The 20,684-nt window shown below is 37.8% G+C and overlaps 1 protein-coding gene across 1 annotated transcript in view; it reads right to left on the bottom strand.

The window, feature by feature from the left end:
- NECAB1 (N-terminal EF-hand calcium binding protein 1) overlaps nucleotides 1-20,684 on the bottom strand; it is a 179,335-nt gene that overhangs the window by 27,552 nt on the left and 131,099 nt on the right. The window contains exons 6-8 of the mRNA XM_008001050.3: nucleotides 17,882-18,018; nucleotides 9,952-10,073; nucleotides 7,320-7,396 (exon numbers count right to left, since the gene is read on the bottom strand). Of these exons, the coding sequence (XP_007999241.2) occupies nucleotides 7,320-7,396; nucleotides 9,952-10,073; nucleotides 17,882-18,018 (336 nt within the window). The remainder of the gene's footprint in view (nucleotides 1-7,319; nucleotides 7,397-9,951; nucleotides 10,074-17,881; nucleotides 18,019-20,684) is intronic.

Here is a 20,684-nt window from a genome sequence, read left to right as displayed (position 1 = left end):
CAAATAGACGCAATAAAAAATGATAAAGGGGATATCACCACCGACCCCACAGAAATACAAACTACCATCAGAGAATACTATAAACACCTCTACGCAAATAAACTAGAAAATCTAGAAGAAATGGATAATTTCCTGGACACTTACACTCTTCCAAGACTAAACCAGGAAGAAGTTGAATCCCTGAATAGACCAATAGTAGGCTCTGAAATTGAGGCAATAATTAATAGCCTACCAACCAAAAAAAGTCCAGGACCAGATGGATTCACAGCTGAATTCTACCAGAGGTACAAGGAGGAGCTGGTACCATTCCTTCTGAAACTATTCCAATCAATAGAAAAAGAGGGAATCCTCCCTAACTCATTTTATGAGGCCAACATCATCCTGATACCAAAGCCTGGCAGAGACACAACAAAAAAAGAGAATTTTAGACCAATATCCCTGATGAACATCGATGCAAAAATCCTTAATAAAATACTGGCAAACCGGATTCAGCAGCACATCAAAAAGCTTATCCACCATGATCAGGTGGGCTTCATCCCTGGGATGCAAGGCTGGTTCAACATTTGCAAATCAATAAACATAATCCAGCATATAAGCAGAACCAAAGACAAGAACTTTTTGATGCAGAAAAGGCTTTTGACAAAATTCAACAGCCCTTCATGCTAAAAACGCTCAATAAATTCAGTATTGATGGAACGTACCTCAAAATAATAAGAGCTATTTATGACAAACCCACACCCAATATCATACTGAATGGGCAAAAACTGGAAAAATTCCCTTTGAAAACTGGCACAAGACAGGGATGCCCTCTCTCACCACTCCTATTCAACATAGTGTTGGAAGTTCTGGCTAGGGCAATCAGGCAAGAGAAAGAAATCAAGGGGATTCAGTTAGGAAAAGAAGAAGTCAAATTGTCCCTGTTTGCAGATGACATGATTGTATATTTAGAAAACCCCATTGTCTCAGCCCAAAATCTCCTTAAGCTGATAAGCAACTTCAGCAAAGTCTCAGGATACAAAATTAATGTGCAAAAATCACAAGCATTCTTATCCACCAGTAACAGACAAACAGAGAACCAAATCATGAGTGAACTTCCATTCACAATTGCTTCAAAGAGAATAAAATACCTAGGAATCCAACTTACAAGGGATGTAAAGGACCTCTTCAAAGAGAACTACAAACCACTGCTCAGTGAAATCAAAGAGGACACAAACAAATGGAAGAACATACCATGCTCATGGATAGGAAGAATCAATATTGTGAAAATGACCATACTGCCCAAGGTTATTTATAGATTCAATGCCATCCCCATCAAGCTACCAATGAGTTTCTTCACAGAATTGGAAAAAACTGCTTTAAAGTTCATATGGAACCAAAAAAGAGCCCGCATCTCCAAGACAATCCTAAGTCAAAAGAACAAAGCTGGAGGCATCACACTACCTGACTTCAAACTATACTACAAGGCTACAGTAACCAAGACAGCATGGTACTGGTACGAAAACAGAGATATAGACCAATGGAACAGAACCGAGTCCTCAGAAATAATACCACACATCTACAGCCATCTGATCTTAGATAAACCTGAGAAAAACTAGAAATGGGGAAAGGATTCCCTATTTAATAAATAGTGCTGGGAAAATTGGCTAGCCATAAGTAGAATGCTGAAACTGGATCCTTTCCTTACTCCTTATACGAAAATTAATTCAAGATGGATTAGAGACTTAAATGTTAGACCTAATACCATAAAAACCCTAGAGGAAAACCTGGGTAGTACCATTCAGGACATAGGCATGGGCAAAGACTTCATGTCTAAAACACCAAAAGCAACGGCAACAAAAGCCAAAATTGACAAATGGAACCTAATTAAACTAAAGAGCTTCTGCACAGCAAAAGAAACTACCATCAGAGTGAACAGGCAACCCACAGAATGGGAGAAAATTTTTGCAATCTACTCATCTGACAAAGGGCTAATATCCAGAACCTACAAAGAACTCAAACAAATTTACAAGAAAAAAACAAACAACCCCATCAAATAGTGGGCAAAAGATATGAACAGACAGTTCTCAAAAGAAGACATTCTTACAGCCAACAGACACATGAAAAAATGCTCATCATCACTGGCCATCAGAGAAATGCAAATCAAAACCACAATGAGATACCATCTCACACCAGTTAGAATGGCAATCATTAAAAAGTCAGGAAACAACAGGTGCTGGAGAGGATGTGGAGAAATAGGAACACTTTTACACTGTTGGTGGGACTGTAAACTAGTTCAACCATTATGGAAAACAGTATGGCGATTCCTCAAGGATCTAGAACTAGATGTACCATATGACCCAGCCATCCCATTACTGGGTATATACCCAAAGGATTATAAATCATGCTGCTATAAAGACACATGCACACGTATGTTTATTGCAGCACTATTCACAATAGCAAAGACTTGGAATCAACCCATATGTCCATCAGTGGCAGACTGGATTAAGAAAATGTGGCAAATATACACCATGGAATACTATGCAGCCATAAAAAAGGATGAGTTCGTGTCCTTTGTAGGGACATGGATGCAGCTGGAAACCATCATTCTTAGCAAACTATCACAAGAACAGAAAACCAAACACCGCATGTTCTCACTCATAGGTGGGAACTGAACAATGAGATCACTTGGACTCGGGAAGGGGAACATCACACACCGGGGCCTATCATGGGGAGGGGGGAGCAGGGAGGGATTGCACTGGGAGTTATACCTGATGTAAATGACGAGTTGATGGGTGCTGACGAGTTGATGGGTGCAGCACACCAACATGGCACAAGTATACATATGTAACAAACCTGCACGTTATGCACATGTACCCTAGAACTTAAAGTATAATAATAATAATAAATTTTTTAAAAAAAGAAAACTGTAGAAATCCAGACTATCTGAAATAATATATGCCTGTTAATGATAGAGCTATGTTGCTCTAGCTGTGCTGTTCTTTTGTGGTGGAACTTTCAGCAAGATATTTAACATCTGTGGGATTCACTTTTCCTTCTTTGCTGTAAATTCTCTATCCCTAAATCTTTACATAACTGGCTTCTTCCTGTCTTTCACATCTCAACTTGAATATCACCTTATTAGAGAGACCTTCCAGACCACTCATTTGGAGTTTTCAACCCCCTATCTGTATTATATTGCTCTACCTTTTCTTTATAGCACCTTCCATTATCTGATATTATCTTGTTTCATGGATTTGTTGTGTGTGTGTGTGTGTTTTCTTTTTTTGTCTGTCTCTTCAAAGACCAAGGATATTCTTTTCATCGTTGCTGTATTTCCACTGCTGGAATAGTACCTGACACACTGGAGGTACTCAATAAATGTTGAATAAATGAAAGGCTGAATAAATGCCCTGTCTAAATCATAGCTTTTCCATGGAGGCAAAATTATATGTAATGTATATAGATGTGAACTGAAAACTAAAAAGTACTCCACAGATAGAAACTTGTAACCTAGTAATCTCCTTGACCACTATTTCCCTGACACTAACTAAGGTACAATTTTCAGTTCTACCTTTCCTGATCTAAGGTATGAAAAACTTAAAACAAGTTGTATGAGTGTGACATCCTGAATTACATCCTTTCAAGTGAGAATGTCCTGTGATCTGATGATACACTAAGAACTTAATGAAGAATGAAGAGCTTTTATTGTTGTCCTTGTTATTTTGTTTAACATTAAAGGTAGGGTTTTTGGTTTTATTTTTACTTTTGTTTATTTTATTTATTTATTTTTTTTGAGACGGAGTTTTACTCTTTGACTCAGGCTGGAGTGAAGTGGCATGATCTCGGCTCACTGCCACTTCCACCCCCTGGGTTCAAGCAATTCTCCTGCCTCATCCTCCGAAGTAGCTGGGATTACAGGCGCATGCCACCACGCCTGGCTAATTTTTGTAGTTTTAGTAGAAATGGGGTTTCGCCATGTTGGCCAGGCTGGTCTTGAACTCCTGACCTCAGGTGACCAATTTGCCTCAGCTTCCCAAAGTGCTGGGATTACAGGCATGAGCCACTGTGCCCAACCATTAAAGGTGTTTTCTACAGGGATCAAGCAAAACACAAGACATAACCTCAGTATATCCCCATAAATTCTCATCGAGGCTGAAATGGATATAAGGAATACCTGAAGAAACCTATTTATAGAAATTGCTAAGTGTTATATTCCCCTACATGCATAGAATAGGGCTTGGTTCCAGTGCAGGAAGAATTTATCATAAATACTTAATGCAGAGAAAAGATAACATATGTTCTACTGCAGGTATACTTCCTTTTAATGGGAAGATCAAAACTAATGTTAACAACTACAGGAGACAAGGTACTCAGCTGTGAAATGAAATGTACTCAGTCACTGTTTGGCAATTGGGTAGTTTTTCTCTAAAAACCTAATCAGCACAGTACAGAATAAGTTGTAGAAGAAAACTGAACTTGCACTGCTTCTCCATTCATTAAGACAGCTCACACTGAGCTCCACACAGCTGGAGCCCCATGCTGAAAACCATCACATTGTACTTTTAGCAAACCTCTTAGATACTGTCCTCAAAATGAAACCCTTTTATAGGAAGGGAGGGAGAAAAAAGTCTAGGAAAAAAAGAAATGTGACAATACTTTGATTTAAAGTTAGAAAAAAAGGTATGAAATAAGTTTGGACCATTCCTTTAAAAATAACTATAAAAATTTCAGATACCAAATAAAGATAGTTTTGTCCAAAATTTCAAAATGTTAAAAGGAGGTATTTGTATTCTTTAAATGAATCTGGACTTATTTAGCAACTGAATCCTTATGTTTTAACAAGCTTTAGTTTTCAAATAGAGGTCCTGGATTTGATCTTCCAATATTGGAAAACTAATTCCCATAGCCACTATTTTTCCTACAAATCTTTTTAGTTTCAGCTCACATATCAATAAAATAAGAAAGGAGGAAAGTTGATTTGCAGCAAGCTAGTAGTTTAGGTATTTGCTCCAGTAAGTGTTCAATACACATTTAACAAGTAAAGGCACCATGGCAGAGGGACAAGAACTGTACAGGGTTGTTTCCCCTTAACTTAGCTCTTGCACAGAATCTCCTTTTCAGAGACCTTACCCATCCTCAGGACTTGAGGGTTCATCTTTGTGGAGTAAGTCTAGAGACCTTAACCTCTTGGCCTGACTTCTCTCCTACTAATATCTAACTAGGTATTTCTGCCTGAGTGTTCCGTTGTACCTTGAAATTCACACATCGAAAACACTGGTTCACCTTCTCACCTTACCTCACAAATTATCTCTCATGTGTCTCTTCCTTTTCTGTAAATGGTATAATTGTTTCAGAAACACAGGCTCCAATCCTCAGATTCTTATTTGAGCTCCTCCTGTCCTTAACCGGTTCAATAGTGCTGTTAATTTCACTTCAAGTGTTTCACATCTGCCATTTTCTTCTCACTCATTAGCTTAATATAGGCCCATCTCCTATCATACCTGACTTCACTGGGTTCAGTTGCACAAACCTGTTCTTCAATGCCATTTTCTGAGCTGGCTCTGGTGTCTCTGAGCCTCATTTTTCTTGTTTTAACTCATTTTGCATTTGTTTTAATTCACTTTGCATATTGCTGCCCAATTTCCTATCTAAAGGATTTTTGTTTTGTTTTGTTTTGTTTTTCACTTACCTGTTAAAAAATAATAAATGCCTTCTGTTGTTTCCAAGTCCAAATTCCTTAGACTGTTATTTGAAGCTATCCATAATCTGGCCCTCTTCTGTCCATACAACCTTATTTGTTACTACCTCCCTACATGAAAGACTCTCAACCAGGCCAATCTACTGAACCTTGCTCATGCCATCACCTTACCTGAATGCCCTTTCCAGTTGCCCTCTACTGAAATTTTACTTCTCCATAGCAAATATTAGTTTCCTTGTTTTGTTTGTTAGCTGATCAGAGTTTATTCCAACTTTAATGACAATACATTTTCTTTTCATTGAATTATCTCTTCTTCTCTCTATACTGTGCTCTGGGATTGTTATCAAGACTTTTCCCCCTCCCCTATCCAGGAGGCCAGGAATGCAACCCTGCCATGACCAACCAGATTCTTCCTTCTGGGAAGTGGAATTTTGAACAGAAGGCCAGCAGACTGGAAAAGATAGGAACTCATTTATTCCAGTGGAGGTAACTTCAGAGACTGTTGAGTATTTCTTGCTATTTAGATCTCTAGGGTTATCTTGTCTTCTGACTTTTCCAAATTCAGACCTCTGGACTATCTGTTGATTCTATGAGAACTTCCATATTCTTCCAGAAAACTCTTTTTTATTAGAGAAATAATTTATGTTGTTTGCGATAAAATTTTAAATTAAGTCACCATTTCATTTTTAAGGCCCTACTTGAACTCTTCCTGCCACACGAAGTCCTTCCTGAGCACCCCAGGTCACAGTGATCAACCCCTCTGATCCATTCCTTTAGCATGTCTCGGTCAGTCATTAAAATACTTACTGACCATGAACTATGAATCCCACTCTGTGCTACCATACCATATAATTTTTAAAAAGTGTGTTATCTCTCTCGCTCTCTCTTTTTAGGAGAACAGCTTAGTTTTATTAGTAGACAATTGTTTTCTTCAAAGTCAGTGCTGACACAAACATAAATGTTTCTCACTTGGTGCCTGACATGTGCAGAAAACACATTTTTTTCTTACTGATTGACAAAAGTTGTCTCTCCCATCAAAGATGTTTAAGGAGAATATCACTACAATAACAGGACTACTTGGTACTAACTAAATTAATAAAAATACAATAACTAAGAACATAATATATAGTTCTAAAGAACTCTTCATCACATTCTAACTTGCTTGCCTAGATAGTTTTAATAGCAAAACCATCGGTTAATGTGCTACTTTCCAGAAGTTGAGTGTGGAATCTCATCTTTTAGTAGATATCATTGCCATTTTCCTGAATTAATTTGAAAGATTCTCAAGACTTCAACCATCTTACTCCTAAGAGCTGTCATTAGCATCATTCAAGCATACTGTCACCTAGTTCATTTGAAAAGGTAAGAGCCGGGCAGTGCAGTAGATTTATTTAACTCTCAACTCCACATCCTATTTTAAATATAATTGGGAGTGGGAGGTAGGGGAAGAATTAATGTAAGCTTCTGTATTTAACAACAACAACAACAATCTCAAATAACTACCAAGCAACCATTCATAGAATCATTGAGATCCTGGCTGTTATTCTATCTATGGGGCAGTCATGGATATAAAGCAATGAGGAATACTGGGTAAGAATATCTTGAAGAGTGGAAGAGAGAATAAAGAAAAGAAAGCACCTACCTTCTTTTCCAGTCTATCAATTAATTTCTGGAGTCTATTTATCTGGATCATCCACTGATTGTCTTCTTCTAATAAGCCTGGGGCCAGGGAGAATCATGAGGGCAATATGTTAAACTTTAGACAGAGAAGAAATACTTGGTTATATCAGAGCTTTCCTTCAACCCTGAAGGAAGGATGCAGTGTCACTGACAGGTCATTTTTTTAATGTATTCATGAGTGCTTTCTAAGGTATTTATTTCCATAGATCCACGCATCCTACGGGTTCACTTCCACAGGTCTGTTTTTTATGTAATTGCCTATCTGGCCTTTGATATTCAAAGAAAAGATCCTGCTGAGCCATTTACAAAACCCCATGATGTAGTTGGTTTTCTTTTGCAAAAAGGAAAGCATCAATCAACAATTCTAAACTTACTTGTAGGGCAGTGGCAAGAGCCAGTGAAATCATATCCCTGACCATAGCAAGGTGTAAATTGCTACGATCAAAAAGAAGCATAAAGGTAAGACAGCTGGTGTCTCCTTTCCGAGGACTAACTTGAGTATACATACATGGGCTCTATAATCATGGCATAGTGGTTAAGAGTGCAGACTGGAGCCTGTTGATCTATATTCATATATATGATATAAACATACATATATATTTATATGTATGTAGTGTGTGTGTGTGTGTGTATCTAGTACCAAGTTAAACATTATAGAAATTCTGCTACTATTATTGTTTTTATCAACATTATTATGCAAAGGGAAGAGTTATGATCTGAGCCCATGCACAAACATCCTGGCATATTTGTGTATACTGATTGTAGCTTAATAAAAATGTTTTCATAGGCATTTGCTGAAGTAGTATTGTTTAATATTTCTTGAAATAAGAATGTGATTGAATTCAAGACTATAAAGCCTTGTGTTAGCTTTGAATACAATAAAGACAAGAACTAAATTATAAAGGGAGAGTGATGTCATCAGAATTTACTTCTCCACCTGCCTTCTTGGAGGCAGCACCTTTCAAAACCCACCAAATTATGATGTAAAAATGAGCATTGGTGTTGCCACAAAGTGGCTACAAAAAAAAAGGAGAGAGAGAGAGAAAAAAGAAAGGGGCTGATTGGAGAAAATATTATAAATATATTAATAAAATTTATATTTTTTAAAATTCTAATACAATATTTCTAATCTGGGTTATTTCCAAAATAATTTAAGGTGGCTGTCACATCAAAGGCCCAAGGAAAGATATTTTGGACTATTTTCTAAAGGTTAAAATGGAAAGAACAATCTATATGTTACTTCCGGAGCTTAGCATTGTCATTTTCTAGTTGCATTTGGTAGATCGTATTATTTTTCCCAATTCTTCACTTTTTTCCTGTTATAGAAGTATCTGTATATACCCTTGCACCACAACTTTGCAGTATCTCCTATTATAGTGGATGAAGCACATTTCCCTCCCCATTGTTACTGTGCTTGACATGTGACTTGTTTGGCCAGTGGAGAAATAGCAGACAAGATGCACACAGTACATAAAACAATGGTTTTTAATATGCATGTATAATTTTGGGCTGGCTGCATGTGCTTCTGACACCCACTAGGAAAAGAAAATGCTCCAGTTGCTGCTTATTCCAGAAGGAGGCTACATGAAGAGTGGGGCCAATCTCAACCTACATACAGCCTGGAACCACATCCAACTGAAATTGCCCAAATCACCAACCATAGGCTCATGAGAGAGAAAAACAAGTGTCTATGAGTGTAACCATCAAGATTTTAAGGTTGCTTCACAATAAAAATGGACTAATATTCCATATGACCTTGGACAAATCATTTAACTTCCCAGGCTTGTTTCCTTACCTGTGAAATGGAGAAATAGGGAAATTAACATCTATTTTATCAGGTGTCAAGATAAAATAAGGCTTTATTCATGAAAATACTCTGAAATTGTTCAAGTACAGTTGGTGAAAATATAAAATACAGCTTATACCTTGATTTTCTGAATATTAGATATTTAAAGACTCATTTGTGTTAAAATGACATGTTCAAGTGACACATGTGCATGCATATATGCATGCTTTATAAAAATTACGCCAATATTTAGCAACATGAGTTTGCATATTTCAAATTGATTTAAAAATGGTTATAAGTGACACAGTTAAGATTTAATAACCTAACAATTACGAGTATGGTTTAGCCCAGTAAATCTTACATCACATTACAAACTTCAAAAATACCAGCTATGACTAATCCTATCATGAAAACAAGGATCCTTTCCCCAAATGAACTTAGGATATGCTTAGGGAGGCTTGGAGATCTAGAGCATATTACAGTAGAGCCTCTTTATTTCAAGATGATGGGGAGTTCTTATAGACGTCAAGTCTTTTAGATGCTAGCTGATGGAACTACTGCCTTCCCTGTTCACCATCTCTCTGTGTGCTTTCCAGGAACAACTGCTAGGATTCTGACTGTACTGATTTTAGGCTCACCACCCCAGTTCTTCATACCCTACACTCTTCACTGCTTCTGTCTCAAACTTACTTGGTATAAGGAAAGTATTCCATTACTATTGTCTTATCTGTTGTTTGTTAAAATAATCAATTGGAAAACACAAGATAAATTGACTTTGACAAAGAAAAACAAACGAAGGGTATGTTACCTGGACCGCTGACATTAAACTGAGGGCTGTTTGGGGAGAAGCTGTTGTGTCTCTGGATTCGGCGGCTTGATCGTTTTCCAGGCCATTGAATTGACAGGACTTCTGGCTTGGCTGGCCCTTGCCTTAATCAACAGAGATAACATTTAACCTTAAGGTTAGTGCTTCAGTCTCTTCCCTCAGGGAACAGATCTTCATGCGTCAGTCACAAAGGTTTTCTAGTGCAGGAATGAAAACATGAGAATGACTGCTTGTAAACGCTCTAGAAACCCAACATAATTTGGTACTACAGTATGTGAACCTAAGAAAGAGAATTCTGAGCTTTCTTTATTCTTAAAATTCTGAGTAAAAACTGTAATTTAAGGCAGGCTTTTTTGCTTTGTTGGTCAACATTCAATGGAAAAACATGTGTATGCAGCTATTGTATTTTGTTTAATTTAAAAACACTTATGGAGTTTTTTCTGTAATTCAGTTTTTGATTTTTTGGATCAAAGCTATACATCCATATATTTTTAGGAGTCAAATGATTCTATAAATCTTATTTCAACAAACAGGAGCTCCCTCCTTTCACCCCCACATCATATTTCCACTCCTCTTTCAAAAGGGCAACACTTTTTAGCATGTGTTTACTTTCATATCAGTATATGTTATGATATGAAAGTAGTATATATTAAAATATATATTATATGCAGTATATGTTATATACTATATACAGTATATGTTATATACTGATATGAAAGTAAACACCTCCTAAATTATCAGTATATAACACGCTTAATTGGTATGTCTATAATTTTTAGTTTTAGGCTTTATAAAACTTCACAATATGAAAAGCTCAGGCCAATGATATACAAATGGAAATGTTGTAAGAAATTTCCATGAAGGCTGCTTAAAAGTACAGATTCAGCTAGAAGGGAGCCCTTTTGTCTTTCCTTAATCTTCTTTCCTGGTTGGAATGTGAATATAGTAGCTTGATCTTCAACAAACATATTGGTCTATGAGGCAAACTTGGGAACAGTTTATTATATTAATATGCACTTAATACATGAAAAAGAGAGTGTCTGTGATAAATCTGTAAGGATGTAATACTTAAGCTGCCTCCAACAAGATTTCTTTATAGGAGATATAATCCCTTCTGTGTAAGATATAATCCTTCTGTGTTTAAGACAGATCTAAGATTAATGTACTCATCCAAAAATCTTCATTATCTATCAGCTAGGGAAGATTCCTTTAGCCTTTCTCCTATGTTGGATGACCTCTGATCCCCCTTTTACTAGATTTCATTTTTTTCTTAGTTGACTCCTTTGTTTTGGTGGAAAATATCCCCTAATTGCTTCATAAGAAATGTGCATAATGAAAGGTAAAATTCTTGAAACATTGCATGAATAAACATCTTCCTTACTTTATTGATGGTTTTATGGAATACAGATTTCTAGACTGCCAATTGTTTTGAAAAATTTGCTCCATTGTGTTCTATCTCCCAGAGTCACTATTGAAAAATGTAGTGTTTTCTTGAATATTTGCATATGGCCTGGTTTTTCTCTCTGGGAGTTTTTAGATACTTGTCTTTGTTTCCAGTATTGTGAAACTTCATAATGGTGTGTTTTGTGTTTGAATTTTATTAGCATTATAACGAGCTCTTGGTCTGTTCTATCAAACTGGACACATATATCCAATTCTGACTATTTTTCTTAAATTCTTCCTTTGGTAATTTTTCTGCTTTGTTCTCTTTCCAGAATTGCTATTTTACAAACAGTAGACCTCTTGGACTGAGACTCTAGTTTCCTTATTTCTTATATTTCACCTCTTTGTGGAGATTTCCTCACACTTTTATATTTCAACCTTCTTCAGAGAATGTAATTTTTGCAATCATAATTTCCAAGACCTCTTTTGTGTGCTTTGAATCTTATTTTTAAAGCGTTCTATCCTTAATTCATAAATGCAGTATGTTTTCTTTAGTTTTTGAAGGTATTGAAAATCTTTTGAAAGTTTTTGTCTGCTCTCTGGATTATCTGCTTCTTCCAAGTTTCTTTTCTTGTGTTTGATTTGTCCTTTTGGTTGACCCCACACATTTTAGAAGGAAGAACTACAAGTCCGACTGGAACCTCTTTGTTTGTGGCAGGGATTGCCAACTTGCAGTTTTCACTGTAAAGTGGCCTGACCGGGCCTATTCTTCAGGGAACCCTGACCATTGGCATTGTTAAGTATTTTCTCTGGGATTAATTAGATCCCTCAAAGAAGCATGCCCCAACTGGAGGGTCTGAGCCCTGTTGTTAGTACTCTGGGAGTACAATATATGAAGGAGATTTCACATCTCACTCTTCAATATGTCAACTTTCAGTTAGTGTCTCCTTTGTTAGTATTGTGCCCTATCAGCTGTGCCAGGTATACATCTGCTCACCTTCTCCAGACAGCTTATCTCTGGGGTTCTTCAAGGATCAGTTAGGAGCAGTCACTAGATAGCACTGGGTGGAGCTTCCAGCAATATATCAGCCCTACCTTCACCCTCATTTTCAGTTCCACATGGGACAGCCAAGTTTTGAGCTTTTCTGAGGTTCTGTGATACCAAATATATTGTATCTTGGCTTCTTACATTGCCTGCTTCAGTTTCAGCTTTCTCAGAGCTTCTAAATCAACTTCCACTAGATTCACCTTTCCATGTTCCAAGTTTCTGTCCCTTTGGCTCTTCTTCTATTCTTATTTTTGCAGGTTAATGCCTCCTTTTATCCAGGTACTTTTAATATAATGTTTTGAAGGGTTTAGAGAGAGCGCAAAAGAAATTATATGTTTAATCTTCAATCTTTAACTAAATCTCCCTATGAATTTTTCTATGGTATATAAAAATCCAAGTTCTTGGCCAGGCACAGTGGCTCATACCTGTAATCCCAGCACTTTGGGAGGCTGAGGTAGGGGGATCACCTGAGGTCAGGAGTTCGAGACCAGCTTGGCCAACCCAGTGAAACTCCGTCTCTACTAAAAATACAAAAATTTGCCGGGCGTGGTGGCAGGCGCCTGTAATCCCAGCTACTTTAGAGGCTGAGGCAGGAGAATTGCTTGAAAAACCAGGAGGTGAAGGTTGCAGTGAGCCAAGATCACACCACTGCACTACATCATGGGTGACAAAGTGAGACTCCATCTCAAAAAAAAAAAAAAAAAAAAAAAAAAAAAAAAAAAAAAAAAAAAAAAAAAAAAATTCCAAGTTTTTAGCAGCTTTGGTGGTCAGGGGAATAGGTGATTAGAGCAATCCTTCTCTACATTCAAGCTAAGGAAATCTAAGCTGTCTAAACTTTTATAACCACCTGTAAGTGAAATTAAAGCTGTTCCTTACTTCTATAATAGACAACTATCAAAAGGAGAAAAATAACTTTCAAGTCAAGAAACAATTAATTACATTCCTGGATATAGAAGAACTTTGGGAAATAGAGCAAATTTGCAGATTCCATTATAAAAAGGAAATCCATATATAATGAAAACTGTGTTCCCAGAAATTTAGTTTGTGAGGAAGAGAGGTTTATGTAAGAGAACAGGGGACCTCTAGAGGGAAACTTCCATATGACATACTTATTATTCTTGTCATTAGCTATAGGTACTTTCTGAATACATGGGATTAATGTAATTCACATTTAGTCAGTTTGCCAGGGCAGACACAAAGAGTGTTGTAGCACGCCATCTGGAAATTCCACCTCTGTGGCATTCCAGCTGTATACATCCCTTCTCTCTCAATTATCCATTTTCACGTGAATAGACACAGACATTTTGCCCAACATGGCATGTCTACCTCATTACTGCAGGATGAATGATACTGTGTGATTCTCCCCTGGGGCTGAGAGATGGAATAGATGACTTCCCTAAATTTGCTATATTCCAAGGAGTCTTTGTACCCCTAGGTTTCACAAATATTAAATCCCAAGGTAATGTTGATGCTGAAGGGAAAGCAAATTATCACAAGGCTGGAGATTTTAATGATACCTGCAGGTTGCAACTATTTACTTATTTATTTATTTTTGAGATAGAGTTTCGCTCTTGTTGTCCAGGCTGGAGTGCAGTGGCGCAATCTGTGCTTACTGCAACCTCCGCCTCCTGGGTTCAAGTGATTCTCCTGCCTCAGCCTCCCGAGTAGCTGGGATTACAGCTATCTGCCACCACACCCGGCTAATTTTTTGTATTTTTAGTAGAGACGGGGTTTCATCATGTTGGCCAGGCTGGTCTCAAACTCTTGTCCTCAGGTGATCCACCTGCCTTGGTCTCCTAAAGTGCAGAGATTACAGGCGTGAGCCATCATGCCTGACCAGCAGGTTGTAACTTCTTGACTGTGAAGGGCATCACAAAATCTTCCTTTCTAACATAAAATACTGATGAATTGGCTGGGCATGGTGACTCAAGCCTGTAATCCCAGCACTTTGGAGGCCGAGGCAGGTAGATCACCTGAGGTCAGGAGTTCGAGTCCAGCCTGGCTGATATGGTGAAACCCCATCTCTACTAAAAATACAAAAATTAGCTGGGCGTGGTGGTGGGTGCCTGTAGTCCCAGTTACTCAGGAGGCTGAGACAGGAGAATTGCTTGAACTCGGGAAGCGGAAGTTGCAGCAAACCGATTTTGCCTCATTGCACTCCAGCCTGAGTGACAGAGTAAGACTTTGTCTCAAAACAAACAAACAAACAAACAAAAAATTGGTGAATTTTTGTTTGCATCTATCTAGCTTTTAAGATCTTTCTGAACCCCAGATGACTGTTAGATTGGTCTCCTCAGTGTCCTGGGTCCTCACCAACTGCTTCTCTGCAGCACTCCTTTCATTCATTCACTTTCATATGTTTGCCATGTAGTTGTAGTAAGTAGAGGGGACTTATGCAAAGTCTATGCCATCTAAAAACTCAGTGTCTAATGGGGGAGATAAACAAGGAAGGGGCTGAGATAAGTAGATATAAAAGAGGGCACTATGGGAATACATGGTAGTGAGGTGGGAAGTATAAATGAGCAGTGAAGGCTTCCCAGAGAAAGTACTGTCCAATCAGTGACAAGACAGGCGAGCAGAAGTGAGCCAGATAAGAGATGGGTAACATGAGGTGGGTGAGGTGGATCCCTCTAGAGAGAATCTCATTCTGCCATTCAAATTCATCCTAAAGGTCCAGTTAGAGTCTTGTCTTCCCATCAGGCTTTTTCACTGGTCTCTTAATTGACATCATAGGAAAGGTATAGTTTTCCTTTCTCTATCTTTTCCTCACTGATGAAGGTCCCAGGGCTCTCCCCAGTTTTGGTGGCCAGCTGATAGGAAGATACAACCTTGAGAGAGGAGACACAGCCCCTTTAGGTTTGGGCCCAATTCACGTGCTTCAGTATGGTTCATCAGATATTGTGGGCATAAATCCACAGTGGTACCTTATTTTCTGTTTGCTTATTTATGTATTTCTTTATAAACCTCTCAGGGGGAGTATCACAGATGTGGGGTGGGATTTGGTCATTCCTGGATGTCTTAGTCAAATGCCATACAATAGCACCCCTTAAACTGCAGTCAGAGGTGTAACTTTTCCCATAATTTGAAGTTGTTTTTGAGTGAGAAATCCAGAAGAAAAAGGTTCATTAATCCTCTAGTGTCTTCTACTTTCCTTAAAGTCTATATTGTCATGCTCCTTCTCATTAAGCACAGCTGCTAGGCAGCTGCTGGCAGCAGTCACAAGAGTTCAAGGCTAGCCTGTGGCCTAACACAAAGAACTGTTGTTCATTAAACATTCACTGCATGGTGGTAAATGCAGAGCACAAGTTTGCAGGGGATGACTAGAAAAAAACAAAAGTGCAGGTGAAGAAGGGGAGTAGAGCACTTTTTCAAGCCTCTTCTCAGGTGGCAGATGACTGATTCTAAAAAGGGAGTTCACATTTTATTTCCAGAAAGTCCAAACAAAAGAAACAACACAGGAGGCCTCATTTTTCTCATTAGGAACATGAAATCAATTTCACTGTGCTTCAAGACATTCAGTTATCCTCTGCTCAAAGCTGAGGAGGTGGGTTTTGCTTTTCTAAAGTGAATTGTTATACTTTGCCATTTGGTATGGAATCACCCAATGCAGTGAAAACAGGAAGTTTATGATGTAGAGAATGCTTCACAGATCCACTGAAGAGTACTTCGCTGTGATAATCAGCTGCATGGGCTCATTAGATTCTGGAATTACAGGCTTTTTTATTAGAATTTGGTGGTGCTCACTCATTTTGACATTGTAAACACATGGTTGAAAATTCCACTATTTTGGAGATGTCTGAATAATTATGCATCAGTCAATTTGTTCAGGAAAATTGGTCTTACAGGGTAGTCTATTATCAGCCTGTTCAGAAAACTTACTGTTTCCTTCTCTCTAGTTTAAGATGTAAAAGTTAGATAAAGCACATCTATAAGTTTAAAGTAACACATCCACCAAAATATGCCCCAGGAGCAAGAGCTTTGCAAGCTTCTCTAACTTGCAAGATATGAGCAATGACAACTCAGAAAAATATCAACTGTTGGCTGGGATTGCCTTGATGTCTGCCCTACACATTTTTAGTACAGGTTTCTCTTAAGCATTAGTGTCTTTACTTATATAGCTATTGCAATATGACCACTTATTTTCTCAGTGATACCTATTGGTGGCATATAATTTTGAAATAATTTCTATCATTCACTTTTCTCCATTTCCTGAAATAATTAGGCTTACTGAATTCTCAGGTCTCCCCAGTATATCCAGGTTCATGTAGTCTGTAAGGGTCTTTCCCATCATTTCCACATTTTCAAAATTACACCAAATTAACAAGGAAGGGGCTGAGATAAGTAGATATAAATAGAGGGCACTATGGGAATACATGGTAGTGAAGTGGGAGGTATGAATGAGCAGTGAAGGCTTCCCAGAGAAATTACTGTCCAATCAGTGACCAGACAACCAAAAAGAAGTGAGCCAGATGAGAGGTGGGTAACAGGAGATGGGTGAGATGGATCCCTCTAGAGAGACTCTCATTCTGCCATTCAAATTCATCCTACAGGTCCAGTTCAAGTCTTGTCTTCCCATCAGGCTTTTTCACTGATCTCTTGATTTTGCAAGACAAGCTCAAATAGAGAACTCCATGAAATTGACCTTCTCATCCTTCCATCCCTCTATCCATATTTAATCTTTTACTACTCTGAAAACCATTGGTAATGTATTTCCTCTTCTCTGTGGTATTTATTATCACTTTGTTCCTTGCAGTATAGTTTTTGTGTTCATGTCTTATTTATATGATAGACTTAGGCCTTCTTAAGGATTGACATTATGTTGAATGTATCTTTATATTATTCATAATATTTTAAAGTCTTCTCCATCTACTAAATTTTCAATTAAAATTTGTTGAGTCGGCTGAGCTTGGTGGCTCACACCTGTAATCCCAGCACTTTGGGAGGCCAAGGTGGGAGGATCACCTGAGGTTGGGAGTTTAAGACCAGTCTGATCAAGATAGTGAAACCCCGTCTCTACTAAAAAATACAATAAATTCGCTGGGCGTAGTGGTATGTGCCTGTAATCCCAGCTACTCGGGAGGCTGATGCACAAGAATTGCTTGAACCCAGGAGGCAGAGTTTGCAGTGAGCCAAGATCGTGCCACTGCACTGAAGCCTGGGTGACAAAGTGAGACTCTGTCTCAAAAATAAAAAAAGATAGATAGATAGATAGATAGATAGATAGATAGATAGATAGATAGATAAATAGACAGACAGATAGATAGATAGAGTTGACTAAATGACTGACAGTAAAAGAAAAAGTGGAATGGTCTTTTTAGAGGCAAATAATAAGGCAAGCAACCAGTGGAGGTCACCGTCATTCGTTTTAAATATATCAATTCTCGTTTTTAGTTTTTGCTAGTATAAGTACAATGCCTCTCAATTGTTTTTTCATGAACATAGAGTCACCCAGCAGACATCAGATGAAAACATGCAAATTGCCTTTCTTGACGGGTTTGCTCCTCAGTAGTTTCCATGGCACATTCCAGGGAATTCTGGAGAGACTGCAGCTGATTCAGGGTTTCCTTCAATAAAAACCGAGTTACGAATTGTTCCAAATTGGAGGCTTCTTGGTAGTCCTAAGAGTGACAAAACAAATGTAATTAGAAGTATGGTAGAAAAAAATACCCAGGATTTTTTTTTTTTCTTTTACCATGTACTCATCAATCCCTGATTGATCCTAGAGAGAGAGGGTGGAGAGAAGAGAAGAAAAAAGATCTGTTGAGCCCTGGAGGCTACAGCATAGCTCTCATCCACCCACCAGGAGATGAATAAAAAAGCTGCAGAAATGACTGGAATATCTTGCTTCCCAATGTACCTGCCTCAAGATTAAGAAAAAGGACAAAGCCAGCAGAGTTGCAAAATAGACATTTGTAGAAAAGAAAAAATAACTATTCAGGGGGAAAAAAAAGATCAGAATGTGACTAACTCAGGGTTTGTTCTATGTCTCATTTGAACGTTGACCATGCCATCATATATTTTCTCTATTACCAACAAAGTGCAGCCACGTTTCAGCAATTGGCTTAATTCACTCCTGATGTATTTCTTATGCTTGATCTGTACTATGCTGAAGACAAAGAAAATTATGTGTAGTTATTTAAAATTCAGAAAATGTTAGGCTTGGAATATTTAAACAGTTTACTAAATCTGCTTATGTCTCTCCCTCAGTAACTTTACCTGAGGTTCATTGACAACTAACTCCTAGGACAGCACCTGAACCACAAAAGCAGCATTCACTGAAACAGCCCCAGGGTCACTGCAGAGGTCACTGCAGACTGAATAAATGTACTTGCCAAGCTTACTCAAGGTAGATGGGTGAACTGTGGATGGTACCACCTGCTGTGCTTGTCTTCTTAAAATCTCAGGGAGAACCAACAAAGAAAACCAGGTTGATGTGGAATAAGATGGTGACAGGGCCACTCTTTCAGGTCATGGGACCACCAGTGAAATCTGATTTTCTAGTCTTGAGTGGAAATGGTATAATCAAGTTTATTCAAGGAAAAGATTTATTCGTCTCTGTCCCTAAACAAAAATTTTTTATGGCTGAAAAGACAAAACACAAAATGACTGATGGTGATAAGATAATACCACGAATCATGATATGCTGGAGAAACTTAGGGCATAGTTATAAACCTACACAAATAAGATTTAGGTATCTAACCTTCCTGGTTCTCAGCTTTCCCACTTATAAATCACTAAGTAACTCTGGCATACATTCCAACTCAAAAATATTCTGTGCTTCTATCAACTTTAATTTAGGAAGAATTGGATTATGGCCTCCTGATACAATTTACTTTGGAAGTTTTGCTAATAGAAGAATAATATAATAACATAGAAAATCTCATTTCTTTCTCAATTTGAAATAGTAAAAGGTTTCAATCATCAGCCTCTTTTTAAGCCCATTCATTACAGGTGAACAACACAGGAAATTTTCTTATCTACTGTGATGGTTAATATTGAGTGTAAACTTGATTGGATTGAAGGATGCAAAGTATTGTCCCTGGGTATGTCTGTGAGGGTGTTGCCAAAGGAGATTAACATTTGAGTCAGTGGACTACGAGGGGCAGACCTACCCACCATCTGGGTGGGTATCAACTACTGCAGCTGCCAGCGTGGTTAGAATAAAGCAGGCAGCAGAAGATGGAAGAGCAGATTTGCTGAGTCTTCTGGCCTTCATCTTTCTTCTGTGCTGGATGCTTCCTGCCCTCAAACATCAGACTCCAGGATCTTCGGCTTTTAGACTTTTGGACTTACACCAGTACTTTGCCAGGGGCTGTCAGGCCTTTGGCCACAGACTGAAGGCTGGACTGTTGGCTTCCCTACTTTTGAGGTTTTGGAACTCAGACTGATCCACCACTGGTTTCCTTTCTCCTCAACTTGCAGACGGCCTATGTGGGACTTTACTGTGTGATCCTGTGGTGTGAATTAATTCTCCTTAATAAACTCCCTTCATATAAACATCTATCCTATTAGTTCTGTCCCTCTGGATAACCCTGACTCTTACATCTACCATATATAATAGTCCTATTTAAAAATTAAAAATTGCAATGTCTTTAAACTCCATTTAAGAAACTAACCATAAACTAAACATAACCATTACATGCTTATAATAATCTTAAGAGTTTTGGGTGAGTTAAATCAAGCTAAAAATATTCCAAATATTTAATATTATCTCATAGCTTGCTATTTATTGGTTTAAAAAAAGCTTCAAAAAATTTTCTCTGAACGAGTTTTTAAAATTGAGGAAGGCTTTTCTTTGAGGTTGAAAGAAAATGTGATGATAGAACAAAAGGTGTGTTTGAGTCTTTTCCCACAGTTATTTCCACATCACCAATGAATATTTTAAAAAATAAAATTTATTAAAATGAAAATAAAATATAATTGCAAAGTCAAGGATTATGCCAACTATTTTTGTATCTCTGTATATACTATGACTAATATAAAACAAATGAGAAAAAGTTTTATACTTATTTGTAGACTGCAGTGAAAAATGAAGCAAGCATACATTTACTGAGCAATAAAGCATAGCATTGTCCTTATTCTTTTCTCATTTAAATATTACATATTTGTCATGTCAGAATTATAGAAAAGAGATTTTTAAAATTATAGTTAGCCATTTAAAACACTCCAGGCATTGCAATTAGGTTTCTGCTTCTTTGACAGAAAGGTCATGTCTTTTATTTCTGTATCCCTTATGGTGGAGTAGAGGTTTGTTCATACCTGATTGTTTGCAGATACACTCCTA

This window comes from Chlorocebus sabaeus, chromosome 8, assembly GCF_047675955.1.
Source record: "Chlorocebus sabaeus isolate Y175 chromosome 8, mChlSab1.0.hap1, whole genome shotgun sequence".
Classification (NCBI taxonomy): Eukaryota; Metazoa; Chordata; class Mammalia; order Primates; family Cercopithecidae; genus Chlorocebus; species Chlorocebus sabaeus.
The sequence above is the reverse complement of the archived record's forward strand: the minus strand, read 5'-3'. Positions and strand labels throughout refer to the sequence as shown.